Here is a 22,529-nt window from a genome sequence, read left to right on the forward strand (position 1 = left end):
GGGCGTTTTACAGCGCGATCGTACGCGCTGTAAAACGCTCAGGTGAGAACCATTCCCATAGGGAATCATTGGTTCTTGCCTGTTGAGCGTTTTACAGCAGCGTAGGAACGCTCTGTAAAACGCTCAGGTGTGAACCCAGCCTTATTGTGAACTGTGTTTGGTTCAGCAGAACTGAGGGTGAGTTTAGATCCTGCAGCTCTAATACACACTAAAATGCAGATATACAGAATTACAGCTGGTTTAAACGCAGCTTTATGTGGGGCTAGATGAATCACATGCACATTGTGGTAAATTCTTAATAACATTGCAACAACTTTCAGACGGCTGAGGCGAACTGAAGATCACACTGCATGTGGTTCATTTTCTTGAATGAATGAGTCTTCCAGGAAGAACAGACAAATAACAAGCTGTGAGTCTCAAGGGATGGACAGACTCTCATGTGAAGACACCCATTCAGCTGAGTGTTCAGTGTGGGTGCTGTTCGTTGTAAGCTCAGACAGCATCCGGGAGGGAAAACCGAGCAGGTGAAATCAGTCTACGGGCAAGAATAGACTATGTAATGCCCAGCTCCAAAAAGCAAAACTGTCCGGCCAATGGCCTCTGCATTAAGGAGGGGGGGGGGGGAGGGGGGGGGTTGAATGTGTGTAGCAGCAGACCATCAATTCTTACCATAATAGCTAATTTATGAGAAATACACTATTTACTAAAATAGGCATCTCAGAGCTGGAAGAATTTCTTTAAATGAAATCCTTAATAAAACAAACAAAAAAAAATACATACCGTCTTCCCATAGAATCAAATGTCATACATGTGATCCCAGAACTTCCATGTGCGTCATTGAATTCAAATACTTGCTTCCCAGTCTCGAAATCCCAAACTCTGACAGCCTGTAACAAAAAAATAACTTCATAATAAAAAAATGCACATGAAAAGTAAAGAAAACTGGATAAGAATACTTTATATACAGAATATTCATTACATGAATTAAAGGGGTATTCCCATCTCAGACGATGGGGCATATCACTAGTATATGTCATCATTGATAGGTGAGGATCTCAGAGGTGGGACCCGCACCTATCTCGCAAACTAAGCTGGCAAAGTGAAGAAGGGCACACCGCAAATGTGTGGCCACCTTCCATTCATTTCTATGGGGCCACCGAAAATAGCTGGCTTGGCTATTTCCATCGACCCCATTGAAGTGAATGGAAGCGTAGCCAAGCCAGCGCTCTGCGCTTTTTGGCGGCTCCAAAGAAATGAATAGAGGGTGGCGGCGCGTGAGTCCTCCTTTACTTTGCCGGCTCAGTTTGCGAGATAAACTTTAATATTCCATATAATGTATTGTAAAGCTAGAAAACAATTATTCATGCAACTGTAAAAAAAATACTATTCCACTATTGCTTTACAGGTTTTAAAAATGAGGCCTAAGTACATTAGAAAGTTGCATCATACACTGATTAGTCCATGGGTGTAGCTATGGGGGGTGGGGGTGCATGGAGCCAGAGATGGCAGTCATACTTAGAACAGGTCTGGATCCTGAGGTGATCCAAATGCCCTCTGGTACACAAGTCAAATTATAAATGGCACATGGCAGGTGTGTGTGGGGGGGGGGGGGGGGTGTTTGTCCAGATTTTGCACTGGGGAAAACCAAAAAGTCCCTTTAACAAAGTTATTTCCCTGAAAATACTTTTATTATGTGTATCAGTTGGTAGTTGTCACGGACGTTCCTGCAACAGGTGGCAGGAGATCGGTGAGACTGGCAACACGTGGTTTGATCTGACAAGTTCTCCCTGTGGATCAATAGGCGTCTGTGTTGTTTCTGGTAATGGCCAATGGCTAATGTGATACTTCAACCTTCCATATTTATTGTTGCTTGTCCTACAATGCTGTGCGATTTATAGCTTCAGTTGCAGTTGTGGAGAGCTGGTGTGTGATACTCGGCGGAGTTCCTGGTGCTTCCATAGCCCTTTTGAAGTTAAGTTTTTCTTTTCCCTTTTGTATTTTGTTTGGGTTCTGTGTGTTCCATTTCCCTATTGTTTTTATTAGGCCTGTAGGAGACTCCTGTTCGTCCTTCCTTTTGGAGGAACAGGTAGTCTCATACCTGCCATTAGTACCAGGGTCTTATGGGGCTAGATAGGACTCTAGGTATTCCTGCGTATAAACACACCTACCTCAGGGTCAGGGGTCTGTTCATACTGGTAGACAGTCAGGATTTTGGTTAGTGTTTTACTAGGAGGTGTCCTTCTTCCTTCCCTAGTTCTCAGGCCTGATTCCCTGTTCACCCCTACCCTCTTATGCTCGGTGTGGTGTTTCCCTCCCACACTGAAGCATGACAGTAGTTCTCTTACTGTACATTTATTTAAGGGGTACAGTACAGATAAAGGGGTTTTCTGGGAGTTTGGATATCTAATTGGTGGCAGTTTCAAACCCGGCACGCCCACTCATCAGCTGTCTGTAGAGAGTGATGCACTGTGGTGAACACCGTGGACCTAGGCCACTGATGTTACGTTTATCGGTCACATGGCCTAGGTCTGTGATGGCTAACCTCCGGCACTCCAGCTGTGGTAAAATTACAACTCCCAAGATGCACACTTGCTTGGCTTTTCTCAGAACTCCACAGATATGAATGGAGTAGTTTCACCACAGCTGGAGTACCGGAGGTTAGCCATCACTGGCCTACTTGCAGCTCAGCCCCATTCAAGTTGAGGGGTCTGGGCTGGACTACCAAAAAAAGCCACTAAACGATGGACGGCACTGTGCTTGGTATGCTGTGAGGGGTCCACAGGTCTCACTGGAGCACCATAGCCTCTACAAAATGCTTATCAGTGCCTGCTGTCGGATACTGATGTCATCCTTCCTGAGGATAGGTCATCAATATTCTACTCCCAGAAAACCCTGTTAAGAATAGAAGCTAGGAGCACATTAATTTAACAGAATGCTAATAAATCATAAAACAAAGGATAGAGCTGTTATGATGCGGCCCAGGGATTCACTTACCGATCCCTCTGAGCAGGTGACAACTTGTCTGAAGGCTTTATTGTACCTGCAGCAGAGGACGGGTTCTTTATGGGAGCTGTCCAGGTGAGGCTGAGGCAAGGACCTTACAGAATAGAATATGTTAGTCATTCAGTGAATACATATATATGTAATGGGTTATATGTCTTTAACATGGTAAAAAAAAATATGCAGTTTATTTTACATACATGTGTGGTCCCTGAGCCTATGTTCTGATCTACCCATACATGCCATCCCATCAGAGTTTACATATCTTTGGTTATGTTCACATTTGCATTGTACGACATGTACCATGGTGCCCAACAGACCCGAGTGATTTACAGTAGGGTCCGCCGGGTACTGCTGTGGTGTCTGATGTTCTGACTGTTTACATCACTATTCTTTCAGTGAACATGGGACCATACAAAAGTACCGTATGTTTTCTCCCTCTTTGCGGCAGCCTGAATTCTGCTGCTGTAGCTGCAGACAGAGGACAACCTGTGTCTAGTAACTGGAGAGAGAATCTGTGATCCATGCTTTGCCATTGTTATGGTTTGTTCCAAGATAAATTCTGCCATTTGGCTATATATTATAATGTACTATATTGTAATGTAATTTGTCACCAAAGGTACATAGATTTTATAGGGGTTCTTCTCTCTGAACTGGCCCCCCTTTGTCGGAAAGATCTCTTGACAATGAGCAGATCACATACTGCATTAGTTGCCAACATTCCCAAGTTTGAAGGGTCTTCCCTACTTTTCAGAGACAGTCCCTGCAAATGTAGTCTGTCTTGAGCAGAAACGGATGGGGCTTACATAAGCCGCGCCCATACAATGGCAGTCTGGGGGGTTTGGGGGGTTCCCAAAGTTTTTGCTTATGTTCCATGAATTTACCAACTACAGTGTTGGTAATTATGGTAGTGCCCCCCCTGTTGGGACCCTCAGTGATCAGTTGTAATTTAATTAAAGGGGTTGTTCAGCTCCAGGGGACTTTTCTGCCAGGTCACTCATGTGGCAGGACCTGTGGAAGGAGACATACTTACCTAAATGTCCCCTGTTCATCAGGTTACTCAGTGATGGCACATGGGAGACACGTCACAACTGTGACTAATGACTGGCCACGTGACCAGGGTCAAACAGAATGGGGCCAATGCGATGCAGCAGCAGTGAGGAACCAAAGGAGCCGGAACTCAGCAGCGGGGAGCAGATAAGCATGCTCCCCTCCTCAGGTCTGGCCACATGGAGGGGAGGTCTGGCAGAAAGGACCCCCAAAGATGAACAGCCCCTTTAAACTTTACGTAGTTCCTGATGAAATCAGTGGGCTGTTCGTGTAATGTAGGACAGGACACGTCCTCCAGAGCGAGGGATGCTTTTTGTAACCGGCATCCACCCTTGTCATAAGATGAAGCTCCTATACAGGGGACTCAGACAGGATATATGAAAATTAGTTTTTTACACTAAAGAACCAAATGCACAAATGTAACATATGAGTCTCTGTTAAATACAATAGAAACCTAGAGAATGTACTTTCCTCTAAATCCTGTTTTATTATTTCATTGCAGCCTGAAAGCATCGAATGAACAGCCCGAATGAATGCCGAAATCTGACTCATAATGAATCCACTTAGAGCAGGCTTTCAGGGCTGAAGATCCTCCAGGTTCCATATTCGATGTGCTCTGAATGGCCACTTTGTGTGGAAGCGCTAACTTATTTTATCTTATAGATGTAGATTGTGTAACTTTAGAAAACAGAGGCCATTGCAGATTCTTCAGCTAGCCTCTAGGGGAAATTATATTGAAGGAACATGTTCGGTATTTTCAGCTACCATCTTGCAGCTCCTTTGCATTGTGGTTGTAATTTTCTCCCATGCTCATATTACTCTTCTATACTAGCAAAAGTAGAAACCAGCTCAACAACCATGGCAGCCAAGCAAGATACTGGGATGCGTTCTTTTTAACCTATGGCCTATGCAGTGGCGTACATAGAGAAGTAAGGGCCCCATAGCTAGGACCAAACCAGGCCCCCCACACAGGACAGATGTAACGCACCAGAGTGGCATTACCACCTCCCGTGCCTCTCTACCATCACCTACGGTTGATTCTGTGTCATCATGTGTATTTACTACCACATCCTACATATTGCGCATTGGTATTTCTGATTTTGCAACTGTTAAAGTACCTGGTTTACCAACAGATGGCGGCAATATTGGCAGAGCTAGTTTATCTGGAATGGAACCTTCTACCCATTCTAGCCCTCTCTATAGAGGAGGAGTTCAGCTAGTTAGAGTTAGTTTAGAGTACCCCCTGCAAGGGGAAGGGTGTGTGCAAGCTAGGAGAGCACACCTTCTGCTGGGCATAGTGGCCCAAGCTGCAAGCCTCACAATCTAGGAGTTCTCTGGATAAAGATAAAGACAGACCAGACTACAGAAAGTAATGTTCAGCAGAAAGGAAAAGTTTCAGCACAGCAGAGCTAGAGAAAGTGACAGATGTAGCAGAGCCAAATGTGTTTGCCTGCCAGAAGTTGAGCCAAAACCTGCTGGTGACCAAAATAAAGTTGGACGATTGTTTCTCTGATTCAAGTTTATTAAAGTAAAGCTGTTATCACCTATATACAAAGTCTGGACTCAATCATTTCTACAAATCCCTCAGCTATTCCCCCTGTTTGCACTGCTTCGGACGACAACGCCTGGAGTTCCAGGATATCCAGGTAGGAGCACCAAGTTTTCACCTCCAGTAGAAGAGGGGATGATCCCAACTGGGCCCCCTCTTGCCCTGGGCCCCATAGCAGTCGCATGGTCTGCCACTATGGTAGTTACGCCCCTGGACCCATGGTTGGAGGTCAACTCAGTGGTGCTCTTGCGCCCTCTTACGTAGAAGACATGTAACACATGGTCAATACCATAAATGCTTTGGCCTATTTGTCTTTAGGGAATAGTGGGGAGTCCAGAGTGGGTGCTCCCTCTATACATGTTCTACATACCGTACAATTAAAGGTGCCATGTACATTGCCGTGTGTGCCATGTGCACCGAGCCTGCACGGCACCATACAGTATGTTTACCACAGTATGGTATTGCCACAACACTGTATTACATATGGTACCCTATATTACAATGATTATATGTTAACTAAATCTATTGTCCATTAAACTGTTAAGGTTTCAAAAAAGCTTTGCTATGTCAGAGTGACATATCCGAGGTTTTGATCCGTAAGGGTCTGAGCGGTGACACCTCCACTGATCGCTCGAACGAGGGAGAGAAGCATTCGCATTGTACACCCTCTCGCTTCCCTGCAGGAGATGAAATCAAGATGAGCTCAGACTATCCATTGATGCCGTCTCCTGCAGTGAGTAGAGAGAGCGTGATGCTTGTTCGCGATCACTGGGCGTCTCAGCACTCAGACACCAACTGATTGAAACCTTTTATATGTTGCTATCACATATCAAAAGCTTTTTGAAAGTTCAGCGACACTTTAAAGGGGTTGGCCACCTTTTGGGGGAGAAGGTTGGAAGGTTTGGCAAATCCCCCTCCTCTCCAGACCTGCAAAAGGGAAGCATACTTACCAGTCATTGACTAGAGCGGAGTCAAAGGTCAAAGTGGCTGTTGACAGCGGGGGACCCAACTGATGCAACCAAGGCGGGAACGTGAAAGAGTTGGGACCCGGCAGCAGAGAGCAGGTTAGTATGCTTCCCTTTTGCAGGTATGGCCACTAGAGGGGTTTGCTAACTCCCCCCCTCCCCCCCCCCCCCAAAAAAAAGGGATAAACAACCCCTTTAAATTCAACCATTAAGAAAAAAATAGATATTAGATAGCTTTGAGTCTGTGTCGGCATAATTAGCACCAAATTTATCAAAAATTGAACAGTGCTTGATAAATTTAAAACATTTTTGAATATAACACTGTTGCCAAGAGATATTACAAGATTGGGGCATATTTACTAAATTGTTTGCGCCTGTTTCTAGTTTAGAAAATGCTGTTTTAGACAATCTTATTTTTTTGTTGCATTTACTACTGATTGCATCTGTTTTGGAGGCATTTGTGCCTCGTTCACCTATTTTGATCTTTTAGACTAAGGGCTCTTTCACACCTGCGTTATTGTCTTCCGGCATAGAGTTCCGTCGTCGGGGCTCTATGCCGGAAGAATACTGATCAGGATTTTCCTAATGCATTCTGAATGGACAGTCCGTCCTTCAGGATGCATCAGGATGTCTTCAGTTCCGGAACGGAACGTTTTTTGGCCGCAGCAAATAGCGCAGCATGCTGCGCTTTTTGCTCCGGCCAAAAATCCGGAACACTTGCCGCAAGGCCGGATCCGGAATGAATGCCCATTGAAAGGCATTGATCCGGATCCGGCCTTAAGCTAAACGTCGTTTCGGCGCATTGCCGGATGCAACGTTTAGCTTTTTCTCAATGGTTACCATGGCTGCCGGGACGCTAAAGTCCTGGCAGCCATGGTAAAGTGCAGTGGGGAGCGGGGAGCAGCATACTTACCATCCGTGCGGCTCCCGGGGCGCTCCAGAGTGACGTCAGGGCGCCCCAAGCGCATGGATGATGTGATCGCATGTACACGTCATCCATGCGCCTGGGGCGCTCTGACGTCACTCTGGAGCGCCCCGGGAGCCGCACGGATGGTAAGTATGCTGCTCCCCCCGCTCCCCACTACTACTATGGCAACCAGGACTTTAATAGCGTCCTGGGTGCCATAGTAACACTGAAAGCATTTTGAAGACGGATCCGTCTTCAAATGCTTTCAGTACACTTGCGTTTTTCCGGATCCGGCGTGTAATTCCGGCAAGCGGACAACGCAAGTGTGAAAGAGGCCTAAGGCTGCATGCACACGACCGTATGTGTTTTGCGGTCCGCAAATTGCCATATGCCATCCTTTTTTTTTTTTTTTTTTTTTTTTTGCAGATCCATTGTAACAATGCCTAAAACGGACAAGAATAGGACATGTTCTATTTTTTTTGCGGGGCTACGGAACGGACATACTGATGCGGACAGCACACTGTGTGCTGTCTGCATTTTTTGCGGACCCATTGAAATTAATGGGTCCGCGTCCTATCCGCAAAAAAAAAAAAAAAGGAACATGGACACAAACAATGTTCGTGTGCATGTAGCCTCCTAATTCAGAAGTTTCCTAACTTTTCTAAATTTTGAAATTAATGGGTCACCGTCCTATCCGCAAAAAAAAAAGTAACATGGAAACAAACAACGTTCGTGTGCATGTAGCCTAAGGCCTCATGCACACGACCGTTGTTTGGGTTCGCATCCGAGACGCCGTTTTGGAGGCTCGAATGCGGATCCATTAACTTTAATGGGGCTGCAAAAGATGCGGACAGCACTCCGTGTGCTGTCCGCAGCCGTTGCTCCTTTCCGCGGCCCCGCTAAAAAAAATCTAACATGTCCTATTCTTGTCTGCGCTTTGCGGACAAGAATAGGCATTTATATTGCTGGCACCCGTTCCGTTGCGCAAATTGCAGAAGAGTCTAAGTGAATATGAACCCGTCTAACTGATAAACAACCACCAGGGGTCAGACTGGTAACAATACTTCTAGTCTAATTCATGAACTGCTGTATGAGGCCTCTCTTTCACACGACCGTTTTATTTTTTCAGTTTTATGGGCCGTTTTTTGCATTCCGTATACTGGTTCCGCAAATACGCAAAAAAAAATTTATGTACTCCGTATGCATTCCGTATTTCCATTTTTCCGTTCAGATGAAAGATAGATAATGTCCTATTATTGCCCGCAAATCACGTTCCGTGGCTCCATTCAAGTCAATGGGTCCGCCAAAAAAACGGAACACATACGGAAATGCATCCGTAAGTCTTCCGTATCCGTTTCGTTTTTGCGGAACCATCTATTGAAAATTTTATGCCCAGCCCATTTTTTTCTATGTAATTACTGTATACTGTACATGCCATACGTAAAAACGGAACAGAAACGGAAACACAATGGAAACAAAAAACGGAACAACGGATCTGTGAAAAACGCACGGTCATGTGAAAGAGGCCTGAGTTTTAATAAATTCTTGGCAAAAGAAAGACAGCAGAATGAAATACGCCTGTTTAATTTTACGCCAAAAAACAGGCAAGCTTGATAAATGTGCCCTTTAAAAAGTCGGCGTTGATAAATGTGGAGAGTTGGCACAAACTTTTTGATGCAAGTTTTCTGGCACAAATATAATGGTAAATTCCCCTTGTTGTCTCTTACTTTAGTTTGACCTGCAGAAGGGCGATGGAGTCGGTGGTCACACAGAGCGCTCTGATTTCTGGGATATAAAGGCAGGCGGTGAGTTCTCCCCTGATCCCGCTGGATTTGGAGCAGGCTGTAAATAAACATGTCTGACTCTGGATATCCCATATCTGAAACACATAAGAGGAAGTTTACCAGATGCACTATACAAACCAGCAAATCTCTAGTGTCCAATAGTGATGAGCGGAAGGGGCAATGTTCGAATTCGCAATATTTCGCAGATATTTTGTAGAATAGTTATCATATATTCGCGAATTCAATTACATTCTTGATTGCGAAAATCGGCAATGTAATATTTGCGTAATGCACGCACAATACAGGTGTGGGTCACCTTTGCTACATTTTTCAAGCTGGTATAAGTTTTCTGAGGCTGGAGAAAAGGGTTGGCACAGCAGAACATTACAATAGCTTTATATGCAGATAGAGTGCTCCAATATATTCGCGCCTGTGAATTTTCAGCAATATCAGCTACACTATATCACTATCTAACCTACACTGACTATCTCCCCCTAACTATCTGAATTATATATATATATACAGGTCCTTCTAAAAAAATTAGCATATTGTGATAAAGTTCATTATTTTCTGTAATGTACTGATAAACATTAGACTTTCATATATTTTAGATTCATGTCATGGAACCATGAACCAGACGTACAACAAGAGATAAGTGGAAAATAAGAAGGTTTTATTGAAGAGCAAGCCGTAAGCAAAGTCCGAACGGATGGCTAAACCGAAGCAGGGTCTTGCGGAGACAGAGGTCAGGAACCAGAAGGGTAGTCAGACGAAGCCAGGAACAGGAACCAACGGGGTAGTCAGACGAAGCCGGAATCAGGAACCAACGGGGTAGTCAGACGAAGCCGGAATCAGGAACCAATGGGGTAGTCAGACGAGGCCAGGATCAGGAACCAGAAGCAGCAGCAGTCTTGGAAGCATGTGAACACAGGAGGACCAAGCAAGGAACTGAAGCCACAGACCTCCTATATATATGAGCTGGGCATCCAGCTCCTCCCAGTGGGAAGGAGGAGCCGCAGGGTGGGAGGCTACAAGAAAACCCAGAAACCAAGATGGCCGCCAGCACATGTCAAACGAAGGGAACAGCAAGGAGGTAAGACCATGACAGTACCTCCCCCTCAAGGGCCCCTCCTCCGCGGAGTAAGGAACGGTTTCTGAGGGAAGCGTGCGTGGAAGGCTCGGAGCAAAGCAGGAGCATGGACATCTGCGGAGGGAACCCAGGAACGCTCCTCTGGACCATAACCACGCCAATGGACCAAAAACTGCACCCGGCCGCGGACCAGGCGTGAGTCCAGGATATTGCTCACCTCATACTCCTCACGATTGCCCACTTGGACCGGACGAGGCCGAGGAATCGAGGAAGTGAAACGATTACACACCAGTGGCTTCAACAGGGAGACATGAAACACGTTGGAGATCCGCATGCCAGGAGGAAGCGCAAGGGCATAGGCTACCGGGTTTACCCTGCGAAGCACTCGGAAGGGACCAACAAAGCGAGGCGCCAGCTTGGGAGTGGGCACTCGAAGGTTGAGGTTGCGGGTGGACAACCATACGCGGTCTCCGACCTGGTAGGAAGGAGCGGGCGCTCGTCTGCGATCAGCCTGGAGTTTCTGGCGCTGCGCAGAGACCTCAAGGGACCTCTGGATCTGTACCCAAGAAGCACGTAGGACGGAAAGGTGATCCTCCACAGCCGGAATATCCTGGGGAGAGAATACCTCCGGTAACACGGCAGGTTGGAACCCATAATTGGCCATGAAGGGAGACGTCCCAGAGGAAGAGTTCACCGCCGTGTTCCTGGCAAACTCAGCCCAAGGCAGGAGGTCAACCCAATTGTCTTGGTGATCGGAGACATAGCAACGAAGGAATTGCTCCAAGGCCTGATTGGATCGTTCTGCGGCCCCATTGGACTGAGGGTGGTAGGCCGAGGAGAAAGAGAGATGAATCCCCAACTGGGAGCAAAAGGCGCGCCAGAACCTGGACACAAACTGACTCCCCCGATCCGACACAATCTCCTTGGGCAAACCGTACAACCGGAAGACCTCCCTGGCAAAAATCGAGGCCAACTCTTGTGCAGAGGGTAACTTCTTGAGAGGAACACAGTGGCACATTTTGGAAAACCGATCCACAATCATGAGAATGACCGTATGGCCTCGGGATGCAGGGAGGTCCACAATGAAATCCATCCCCAGGTGTGACCATGGACGCTCCCCGGTGGCTATGGGTTGCAAAAGGCCCAACGGAAGGTGCCGAGGGGACTTACTCTGGGCACAAACGGAGCATGCCGCTACATATGCGGCGATGTCGGAACGTAGAGAAGGCCACCAGAACAGACGTGAAACCGCCCAGGACAGCTGATTCTTTCCAGGGTGCCCCGCGGCCTTGGAGTTATGGTAGGTTCGCAACAACCGAGTGCGCAACTCCTCAGGCACAAAACATCTGCCGTTGGGTCTCCCAGAGGGAGCACCAGATTGAGCCGCCAAAATCTGCTCACCCAGAGGAGAAGTCAGGCTGGTGCGAATAGCGGCCAGGATCTGATTCGGGGGTATGACCGTAGTCGGAATCGACTCCTCCCCGGACAGCTCGGAGTACTGCCGTGATAAGGCATCCGCTCTGATGTTCTTGGAGCCGGGTAGGTAGGAGACCACGTAATTAAAACGTGACAAGAACAGAGCCCATCTGGCCTGACGTGGTGTCAATCTCTTGGCCTCAGAGAGGTAGGTCAGATTCTTGTGGTCCGTCAGGATGAGAACCGGAACCACCGAGCCCTCGAGCAAGTGCCTCCATTCTTTAAGGGCCTGCACGATGGCCAATAACTCCCTGTCACCAATCTGATAGTTGCACTCCGCGGAAGACAGTTTCCGGGAGTAAAACCCACAAGGAAGCAGAGGACCCTCTGGTGTTCCACGCTGAGACAGGAGGGCGCCTACTCCCGTCTCAGACGCGTCCACCTCGAGGACAAAAGGCAACCCAGGGTTGGGATGCGACAGAATCGGAGCCGACACAAAGGCGGACTTTAGAGCCTCAAAAGCTCGGATGGCCTCGAGCGGCCAGACCTGAGGATTACTGCCCTTCCTGGTCAGATCCGTGAGAGGCTTGGCTAGCATGGAAAAGTCCCTGATGAACTTCCGATAATAATTGGCGAAGCCCAAAAAGCGCTGCAGGGCACGAAGCCCACTGGGCTGGGGCCACTGTAAGACAGCCGAAACCTTCTCAGGATCCATGGAGAACCCCTCAGCGGAAATGATGTAACCTAAGAAGGTTACCTGGGATCGGTGAAATTCGCATTTCTCAAGCTTACCGAACAGCTTGTTCTCTCGTAAGCGTTGCAACACTCGTCTGACATCCAGAATGTGGGCCTCCATGGATGCAGAATATACCAAGATGTCATCCAAATAGACCACCACACACTGCTGCAACAGGTCACGGAAAACATCGTTGATGAATTCCTGGAAGACTGCGGGCGCATTGCACAACCCAAAGGGCATAACCAAGGATTCATAATGACCGGTCCTGGTGTTAAACGCGGTCTTCCACTCATCGCCCGCCTTGATCCTTACCAGGTTATATGCCGCCCTCAGGTCGAGTTTGGTAAAGACCGTGGCCCCTTTGAGGCGATCGAACAGCTCGGAAATCAAGGGTATCGGGTAAGCGTTCTTGATCGTGATGCGATTGAGACCCCTGTAATCGATGCAAGGCCTCAACTCGCCGCCCTTCTTTTTCACAAAGAAAAATCCAGCCCCTGCCGGGGACGAGGATTTGCGAATGTGTCCGCGTGAAAGCGCCTCCCTCACGTACTCCTCCATGGCCTCATTCTCCGCTACCGACAGTGGATAGACTTTGCCACGAGGAGGAACGGCACCGGATTGTAACTCTATGGCACAATCGTATGGGCGGTGCGGAGGTAGGGCAACCGCGCGCACCTTATCGAATACATCCCGGTACTCTTCGTATTCAGGAGGCAACAGAGAGTCCGAGGAAGTACACAGCAACTTGACAGGCCCATGGATGCAACTAGCCCCACACTGCGGTGACCACGAGAGGATCTCGACCGATCTCCAATCGAAAGTCGGATTATGCTTCTGGAGCCAGGGGTACCCCAAGACCACCGAGTAGTGTGGAGACGAAATAACCTGGAGACAGACCGACTCTCTGTGAACGGCACCAATGGCTATCCCCACTGGAAGGGTCTCATGAGTCACGTGTGGCGGCAGAAGGGGTCTGCCGTCTATCGCCTCAAGAGCCAGTGGGGAACCTCGAGGCTGCAGAGGAATGGAATTGGCGGCAGCGAACACTCTATCAATGAACAAACCACCAGCACCAGAGTCCACCAACGCCTGGGTCGTCACCGAGCCCCCGACCCAGGAGAGGACAACCGTGATCAGTGGTTTGTCAACACGGGAAACCGGGGACGAGGAGACTCCACCCAAGATCTGCCCCCGACAGGACCTCAGGTGCGAGCGTTCTCCCGGACGGTTCGGACATGCCAACCGAAAATGCCCACCGAGACCACAGTACATGCATCGGCCCTCGCGTCTCCGGAGTACCCTCTCCCCCTCAGACAGGCGAGCAAACCCCCGCTGCATGGGTTCACCCCCAGACAAGTCATCCCCAGGAGGCGTGGGAGGAGAGGGAGGCACGGGTGGGACAGCAAACGTAGGCGCCAATCTGTTAGGAGACCTCCGCAGGCTCTCCTTAAAGGAAGGTCTCTCCCTGAGTCTGGTGTCAATCAAAATCAGGAAAGAAATAAGAGACTCGAGCTCCACTGGTAGGTCCTTAGCTGCAACCTCATCCTTCAAGGCATCCGAGAGACCATGAGAGAAAGCAGCGACCAGAGCCTCATTATTCCAGCCCACCTCTGCTGCCAGGGTACGAAACTCAATGGCGTATTCAGCTACGGATCGTGAACCCTGTCTGATGGACATAAGGAGCTTCGCAGCAGAGGCAGCACGAGCCGGCACATCGAATACCTTCCGAAGAGAAGCAACAAAACCGGAAAACTCGGCAACCACCGGATTGTTGTTCTCCCATAAAGGGCTGGCCCAGGCCAAGGCCTTGTCCGAGAGCAGCGAGATCAAGAAGCCCACCCTTGATATCTCAGTAGGAAAGGCATGTGGCAGCAACTCGAAGTAAATGCCCACCTGGTTAAGGAAACCTCGGCACTGAGTTGGCTCTCCCCCAAAGCGCTGTGGAAGGGGGGCAGAACCGGTCATACCCTGAAACACCACAGGCGCAGCAACAGGTGTCATGGTAGACTCTGGCGCAACAACCGGAGCGGCAGTAGGAGCGGGCCCAGGAGCGACAACCGACCCATCGGCAACGGAAGCTAAATGAGCCGTGCGTTCAAGCAGGGTTTGCAACGCCACAGTGAACCGACCCAACAGGTGATCCTGCTGATCAAGTCTGGCAACCAGCGTAGGTAGCGAGGGTGGCCCTGTACCGTCAGAATTCAGGGCTTGGTCCTAATGTCATGGAACCATGAACCAGACGTACAACAAGAGATAAGTGGAAAATAAGAAGGTTTTATTGAAGAGCAAGCCGTAAGCAAAGTCCGAACGGATGGCTAAACCGAAGCAGGGTCTTGCGGAGACAGAGGTCAGGAACCAGAAGGGTAGTCAGACGAAGCCAGGAACAGGAACCAACGGGGTAGTCAGACGAAGCCGGAATCAGGAACCAACGGGGTAGTCAGACGAAGCCGGAATCAGGAACCAATGGGGTAGTCAGACGAGGCCAGGATCAGGAACCAGAAGCAGCAGCAGTCTTGGAAGCATGTGAACACAGGAGGACCAAGCAAGGAACTGAAGCCACAGACCTCCTATATATATGAGCTGGGCATCCAGCTCCTCCCAGTGGGAAGGAGGAGCCGCAGGGTGGGAGGCTACAAGAAAACCCAGAAACCAAGATGGCCGCCAGCACATGTCAAACGAAGGGAACAGCAAGGAGGTAAGACCATGACAATTCATTACACACCAACTGAAGTAGTTCAAGCCTTTTATTGTTTTAATATTGATGATTTGGGCATACAGCTCATGAAAACCCCAAAAATCTCAAAAAATTAGCATATCATGAAAAGGTTCTCTAAACGAGCTATTAACCTAATCATCTGAATCAACTAATTAACTCTAAACACCTGCAAAAGATTCCTGAGGCTTTTAAAAACTCCCAGCCTGGTTCATTACTCAAAACCGAAATCATGGGTAAGACTGTCGACCTGACTGCTGTCCAGAAGGCCATCATTGACACCCTCAAGCAAGAGGGTAAGACACAGAAAGAAATTTCTGAACGAATAGGCTGTTCCCAGAGTGCTGTATCAAGGCACCTCAGTGGGAAGTCTGTGGGAAGGAAAAGGTGTGGCAGAAAACGCTGCACAACGAGAAGAGGTGACCGGACCCTGAGGAAGATTGTGGAGAAGGACTGATTCCAGACCTTGGGGGACCTGCGGAAGCAGTGGACTGAGTCTGGAGTAGAAACATCCAGAGCCACCGTGTACAGGCGTGTGCAGGAAATGGGCTACAGGTGCCGCATTCCCCAGGTCAAGCCACTTTTGAACCAGAAACAGCGGCAGAAGCGCCTGACCACAGAGAAGCAGCACTGGACTGTTGCTCAGTGGTCCAAAGTGCTTTTTTCGGATGAAAGCTAATTTTGCATGTCATTCGGAAATCAAGGTGCCAGAGTCTGGAGGAAGACTGGGGAGAGGGAAATGCCAAACTGCCTGAAGTCCAGTGTCAAGTACCCACAGTCAGTGATGGTCTGGGGTGCCATGTCAGCTGCTGGTGTTGGTCCACTGTGTTTTATCAAGGGCAGGGTCAATGCAGCTAGCTATCAGGAGATTTTGGAGCACTTCATGCTTCCATCTGCTGAAAAGCTTTATGGAGATGAAGATGTCATTTTTCAGCACGACCTGGCACCTGCTCACAGTGCCAAAACCACTGGTAAATGGTTTACTGACCATGGTATTACTGTGCTCAATTGGCCTGCCAACTCTCCTGACCTGAACCCCATAGAGAATCTGTGGGATATTGGGAAGAGAAAGTTGAGAGATGCAAGACCCAACACTCTGGATGAGCTTAAGGCCGCTATCGAAGCATCCTGGGCCTCCATAACACCTCAGCAGTGCCACAGGCTGATTGCCTCCATGCCACGCCGCATTGAAGCAGTCATTTCTGCAAAAGGATTCCCGACCAAGTATTGAGTGCAGAACTGAACATAATTATTTGAAGGTTGACTTTTTTTGTATTAAAAACTATTTTCTTTTATTGGTCGGATGAAATATGCTAATTTTTTTAGATAGGAAATTTGGGCTTTCATGAGCTGTATGCCCAAATCATCAATATTAAAACAATAAAAGGCTTGAACTACTTCAGTTGGTGTGTAATGAATCTAAAATATATGAAAGTCTAATGTTTATCAGTACATTACAGAAAATAATGAACTTTATCACAATATGCAAATTTTTTTAGACGGACCTGTATGTATATATATATATATATATATATATATATATATATATAAAAGTTAACTGTCTAATGTAATAACACAAAGCACATAGCACAGCAATGACACTGCCAGACATTCCATGAGGGAAGCTGAACATGGGGCGCACATCACGCTCAGCTTCCTGTTATATTGAGAATTGTAAAGTCATATGATGTATGTACAGCCCCCTCTTCTACCCTATACCACCAAGGAAGGGGGCATGTCTCTAGACTTTCAGGAAATCATATACTAACCCACTCCACTATCCTAGACCACCAGAGCTGGTGACATTCAGCTCACCACTACCTTAGACCAGTGGCGTACATAGAGACGTATGGGCCCCATAGCGAGGATCAAACCAGGCCCCCTCATAGGACAGAAGGGATTCTGCCTAGACCGTTTTCAAGGACCCTTGAGCCATTTTTCCACTGCCTCATTTGCTAAAAGTTGTTCCTTTAGAGCAGGCATCCTTAAACTGCGGCCCTCCAGCTGTTGCAAAACTACAACTCCCAGCATGCCCGAACAGCCTACAGGTATCAGCCTACAGCAGGACATTGTGGTGCAGCAGGACAATAGTGCTTCTAAGGCCTCTTTCAGACGGGCGTTGTGGGAACACGCGCAATTTTTCCGCGCGAGTGCAAAACATTGTGATGTGTTTTGCACTCGCGTGAGAAAAATCGCGCATGTTTGGTACCCAAACGTCTTCACAGAAGTTCAGGCTTGGGATCGGTGTTCTGTAGATTGTGTTATTTTCCCTTATAACATGGTTATAAGGGAAAATAATAGCATTCTGAATACAGAATGCACAGTACAATAGAGCTGGAGGGGTTAAAAAATAATAAAATAAAATTATTTAACCACTTGATCACGCAGTCGGCATCTCCTTCTGTCTTCATCTTAGCACTGTGCAGCAACAGGACCTGTGGTGACGTCACTCCGGTCATCACATGATCTTTTACCATGGTGATGGATCATGTGATGACCGGAGTGACGTCACCACAGGTCCTGTTGCTGCACAGAGCTAAGATGAAGACAGAAGGAGATGCCGGGCTTCGCGATCAAGTGGATTAAGGTGAGTTAACTAATTTTTTTATTTTTTTCTGTATTCAGAATGCTATTATTTTCCTTTATAACCATGTTAGGCCTCATGCACACGACCGTTGTGTGCATCCGTGGCCGTTGTGCCGTTTTCCATTTTTTTTCACGGACCCATTGACTTTCAATGGGTCCGTGGAAAAATTGGAAAATGCACCGTTTGGCAGCCGCATCTGTGATCCGTGTTTCCTGGCCGTGAAAAAAATATGACCTGTCCTATTTTTTTCACGGCCAACGGTTCATGGACCCATTCAAGTCAATGGGTCCGTGAAAAATCACGGATGCACACAAGATTGTCACCCGTGTCCGTGATCCGTGTCCGTTTTATCCTATCATTTCAATGGCAAACTTGACTTAGATTTTTTTTTTCATTTTTCATGTCCGTGGATCCTCCAAAAAACAAGGAAGACCCACGGACGAAAAAACGGTCACGGATCACGGACCTACGGACCCCGTTTTTGCGGACCTTAAAAAAAACGGTCGTGTGCATGAGGCCTTATAAGGGAAAATAATAATGATCGGGTCTCCATCCCGATCGTCTCCTAGCAACTGTGCGTGAAAATCGCACCGCATCCGCACTTGCTTGCGGATGCTTGCGATTTTCACGCAACCCTATTCATTTCTATGGGGCCTGCGTTACGTGAAAAACGCAGAATATAGAGCATGCTGCGATTTTCACGCAACGCACAAGTGAATTGCGTGAAAATCACTGCTCATGTGAACAGCCCCATAGAAATGAATGGGTCGGTATTCAGTGCGGGTGCAATGCGTTCAACTCACACATCACATCCGTGCGGAATACTCGCCCCGTGTGAAAGGGGCCTAATGGTTTGAAAAATACAGTTCACTCTCAATTGGATTTCACACGGTTAAGGCTACATGCACACAATAGTTGTTTTTCTCTGCGTCCGTTCCGTTTTTTTTTTGGCTGATCGGATGGTTACTCATACATTTCTATGGAGCCGTTAAAATTGCGATGTAGTCAACCATTTCTTTTCCGCGTCTACTGTCCGTGTTTCCCGTCCACAAAAAAAGTATTGCATGTCCTATTCTTGCCCGCAATAAAGGTTTTGCGGACCCATTGAAATCAATGGCTCCACAAAAAAATGCGGATGATCAACGGAAGCCATCTGTATGTCATCTGCATCCGTTTTTTTTTTTGCGGATGGTTGCTGGGAAACCTGTATATATTACATTTCAAGAATTAAAGCCTTATTTTTTTGCAGTCCACAAAAAAAAACTTAAACTGAAGACACACGGAAACACAACCTACAAAATTTGCGGAGATGTCACCTCCCCTGACAGGTCTGTTTTAGTATCTACTATATGTTGTGCCATTCCTCTGTTATCCCTGCTAGTCTGCAATACAGGTCCAGATAGGTGTTGCCAGTTGGGCGGGGGGAGGGGGTCCCTGCACAGAATGGAACATGGAAATTTCTGCCACAAAATCTGCCACATGTGAAGGCACCCTCAGACTTTTCAGGGACACACCCCAAATGGAAACACCCATTTGGACCTTTATTGCAGACTGCTGGCAATTTATTCAAAAACTTCTAGTAGGAATAAAAGAGGAATAGCACAACATACAATCAAGAATAGATCCTTTAGAATTGACAGGTCCTCTTTAAAGGGGTTCTCCGGGCTTTTATTAGCTTAGGTAATCAATATGAGATCGGCCATAGACATAGCAGCAGCAGAAAGAGAGACGGAGACACTGCGCGCGCCATCTCCTCATAAAGCTAATTGGCAGGGGTGCCAGGTATCGGACCCCCTCTGATCTGATATTGATGACTTATGCTGGGGATAGGTCATCAATATTAAAAGCCCAGAGAACCCCTTTAAATGTATATTACTTCCTTCTTTCTGGAATACTATATGACTCACTTTGCGTTAATGCGGGTAGAATACACTCTGGGCCAGAAAAAGATGTATGGAAGCCATAGATTTTAGAGCAAGTGGAATTTTGCACAAAAATTTTGATTTTTTTTTTACATTTTACGCTCTCCCGCCGCTTTCTTAAAACGTTTGCAGGGGTAAGCAGAGGGGTTTCCTGCAGCCCAACATATTTACTATAGTTTACGTATATCAGACACCGGCATACAGTATTTCATAGCTTAGAACTGTATGACAGCTCATAGCTGGATGTTGGTTTTCCTTTTCCTGCGCATGAACTGTCATAATATACGCCAAATCTATTAAGAGACGAGACAAGCAGTGTTTTTGTGCTCTGTAGATGCTGGTGACTGGTTAATTTATGTTAGTAAGCAGGCGGCTGCAAGAGACACATGATATGACGCGCAGCGAAAGATACAAGCTATAGCAGGCTCCTCCACCTACACACAGGATGCAAGGCTGCTGTCACAATCATTTCCATATGAGATAACACTGTGTGGTACCTCCAGGGTCTCTCGCCCATGCAAATGTTCTATCTATAACCAGAGTTATTTATACAGTTTACTGTTTATGTCCCTGTTAGCGACAGAATGTGCAGCGGTACAGGGCGAGCAGGTGGAGGATGGGAGCAGTAGTGGCTCTGGTGGTGGTAGTTGTACTCGCATGTCATAGCGGCAGTACTCACACTGGCACTTAGGGCCATGCTGTGACTGAAGGGTGTACCCGGGCATACCTCTGAACTGTCCTGGATCCGGCAGGACAGTCCTGGATTGCAGTGGCTGCCCCACAATCTCAGAACGGCTGAGGTATGTCCTGCTCTCAGCTGATTGTAATGGTGAAGCAGGGAGCCGTCCGCTTCCACATTCAGCTGCGCTGCTCCCCAGCAGCGGCACAATGCAGCCACACATAGTGCTGCTGGTCTGTGTAGGAGGAGCAGACTGGGAATCAGACTCTGCTACCCCTACAGAGGCAAGCGGCACGATGTGTGACTGCATGGGGAGCAGCGCAGCTGAGCCCTGATGATCATCGGAGAAACTAGGTGAGTACTTACCGTTTGTTTTTATTACTTTCTGTTAATGGGGCACATATCAGGGCATAGCTACTGTGAGGGGGCACATATCAGGGCATAGCTACTGTGAGGGGGCACATATCAAGGCATAGCTACTGTGAAGAGGGCACATCTGGGCACAACTACTGTGAAGGGAGCACATATCTAGACATAACTACTGTGAAGGGGGCACATCTGGGAATAGCTACTTTGAAGGGGTCACAGCTGGGCATACGTACTGTGAAGGGGCACATCTGGGCATAGCTACAGTGAAGGGCGCACATGTAAGCATTACTACTGTAAAGGGCGCACATGTGAGAATTACTACTGTGAAGGAGACACGTGAGCATTATTACTGTAAAGAAGACACATGTGGGCATTACTACTGTGAAGGGGAAACATGTCGGCATTACTACTGTGAAGGGGAAACATGTGGGCATTACTATTGTGACAAGGGCACATGTGAGCATTACTACTGTGAAGGGAACAGATATGAGCATTACTACTGTGAAGGGAACAGATATGAGCATTACTACTGTGAAAGGGGCACATATGGGCATTATTACTGTGAAAGGGGCACAGTATGAGCATTACTACTGTGTGCTGGCACAAAGGGGGAATAATTGCTATGTGGGGGCATTAAGAGCGCTGAATGTGTATAGTTAAGCTTTTGGCATAGACGTGGCCTAGAATGAAAAGAAATTGCTGCACATATTGTTCCTCTTTGCAATTTTCAAAAGTCGGGAGGTATGCCCTGGTATTGGGCTCCCGCCTAGTGGTAGTTGGGGTGCTGTTGATGTTAGGTATTGGTCAGGGTGCAAGGCAGAAGAGTAGGTGCAATGGCCATCGAATGGTGGTGTCAGTAACCAGGCCAGTTGGTATTATTAAATAAGTCTATCTTTACTAAAGTGCAGAATAGGAGTAGTAGTACATCCAACGGTAATAATCACAGTTTCAAGTAGATCACAGTGCACATCCTTCCCAAAAAGCATCATATGGACAGCAGCATTGATGGGGGTTATAGTACGCCTTCTCTTTCTCTATATAGGGTCAGTGAAGAATCTTAGGGATGCCATGAGGTTCTTGTTAAATGCTTCTATAATTCTCAGGCTGAGGGGGGCAGATATAAGATACATTATTGTCTCAAAGTGTGGAAGGGTGCACAACCAATATTCCCTCTCACAGCAGTAAAGCCTCTGTAATGTCGTGGGCTCCTATGACCAGTTTTAAAGAAAGGCAGGGACACAATAAAGTCACTTCAATACAGTTTATTGCTTGTTCCAGCCAACTTAGGGCTGTTTCATACGAGCGGATGCTGTGCGGGTAATCCGCTGCGTGAAAGAGAGCCAAGCCCCGCTCCGGACAACAGAGACACGAAGTATGAACATGATTGATAATGCTCCGTGCCTCTCTGTGACCTTTTTGCTACAAAATCACAGTGACAACTTTATCTCACTGTGATTTTGTAGTAAAAAGATCACAGAGAGGCAAAGAGCATTATCAATCATGTTAATGCTCCATGTCTCTGCTGTCCGGAACGGGGCTTGGCTCTCTTTCACACAGCGGATTACCCGCACGGCATCTGCTCGTGTGAAAGAGCCCTTAGGCCCTTTTCACACGGGCGAGTTTTCCACGCGGGTGCAATGCGTGAGTTGAACGCATTGCACCCGCACTGATCCAGGACCCATTTATTTCTATGGGGCTGTTCACATGAGCGGTGATTTTCACACAGCAAGCTCTATTTTGTGTGTTTTTCACGCAACGC

The 22,529-nt window shown here is 47.5% G+C and overlaps 1 protein-coding gene across 1 annotated transcript in view; it reads right to left on the reverse strand.

Annotated features, from left to right (window-relative positions):
• The window catches only part of LOC122932848 (WD repeat-containing protein 49-like), a 190,342-nt gene that overhangs the window by 84,354 nt on the left and 83,459 nt on the right, over nt 1-22,529 (reverse strand). The window contains exons 15-17 of the mRNA XM_044287488.1: nt 9,199-9,350; nt 2,995-3,097; nt 781-887 (exon numbers count right to left, since the gene is read on the reverse strand). Of these exons, the coding sequence (XP_044143423.1) occupies nt 781-887; nt 2,995-3,097; nt 9,199-9,350 (362 nt within the window). The remainder of the gene's footprint in view (nt 1-780; nt 888-2,994; nt 3,098-9,198; nt 9,351-22,529) is intronic.

Source organism: Bufo gargarizans, chromosome 3 (genome assembly GCF_014858855.1).
Source record: "Bufo gargarizans isolate SCDJY-AF-19 chromosome 3, ASM1485885v1, whole genome shotgun sequence".
In the NCBI taxonomy this organism is placed as follows: Eukaryota; Metazoa; Chordata; class Amphibia; order Anura; family Bufonidae; genus Bufo; species Bufo gargarizans.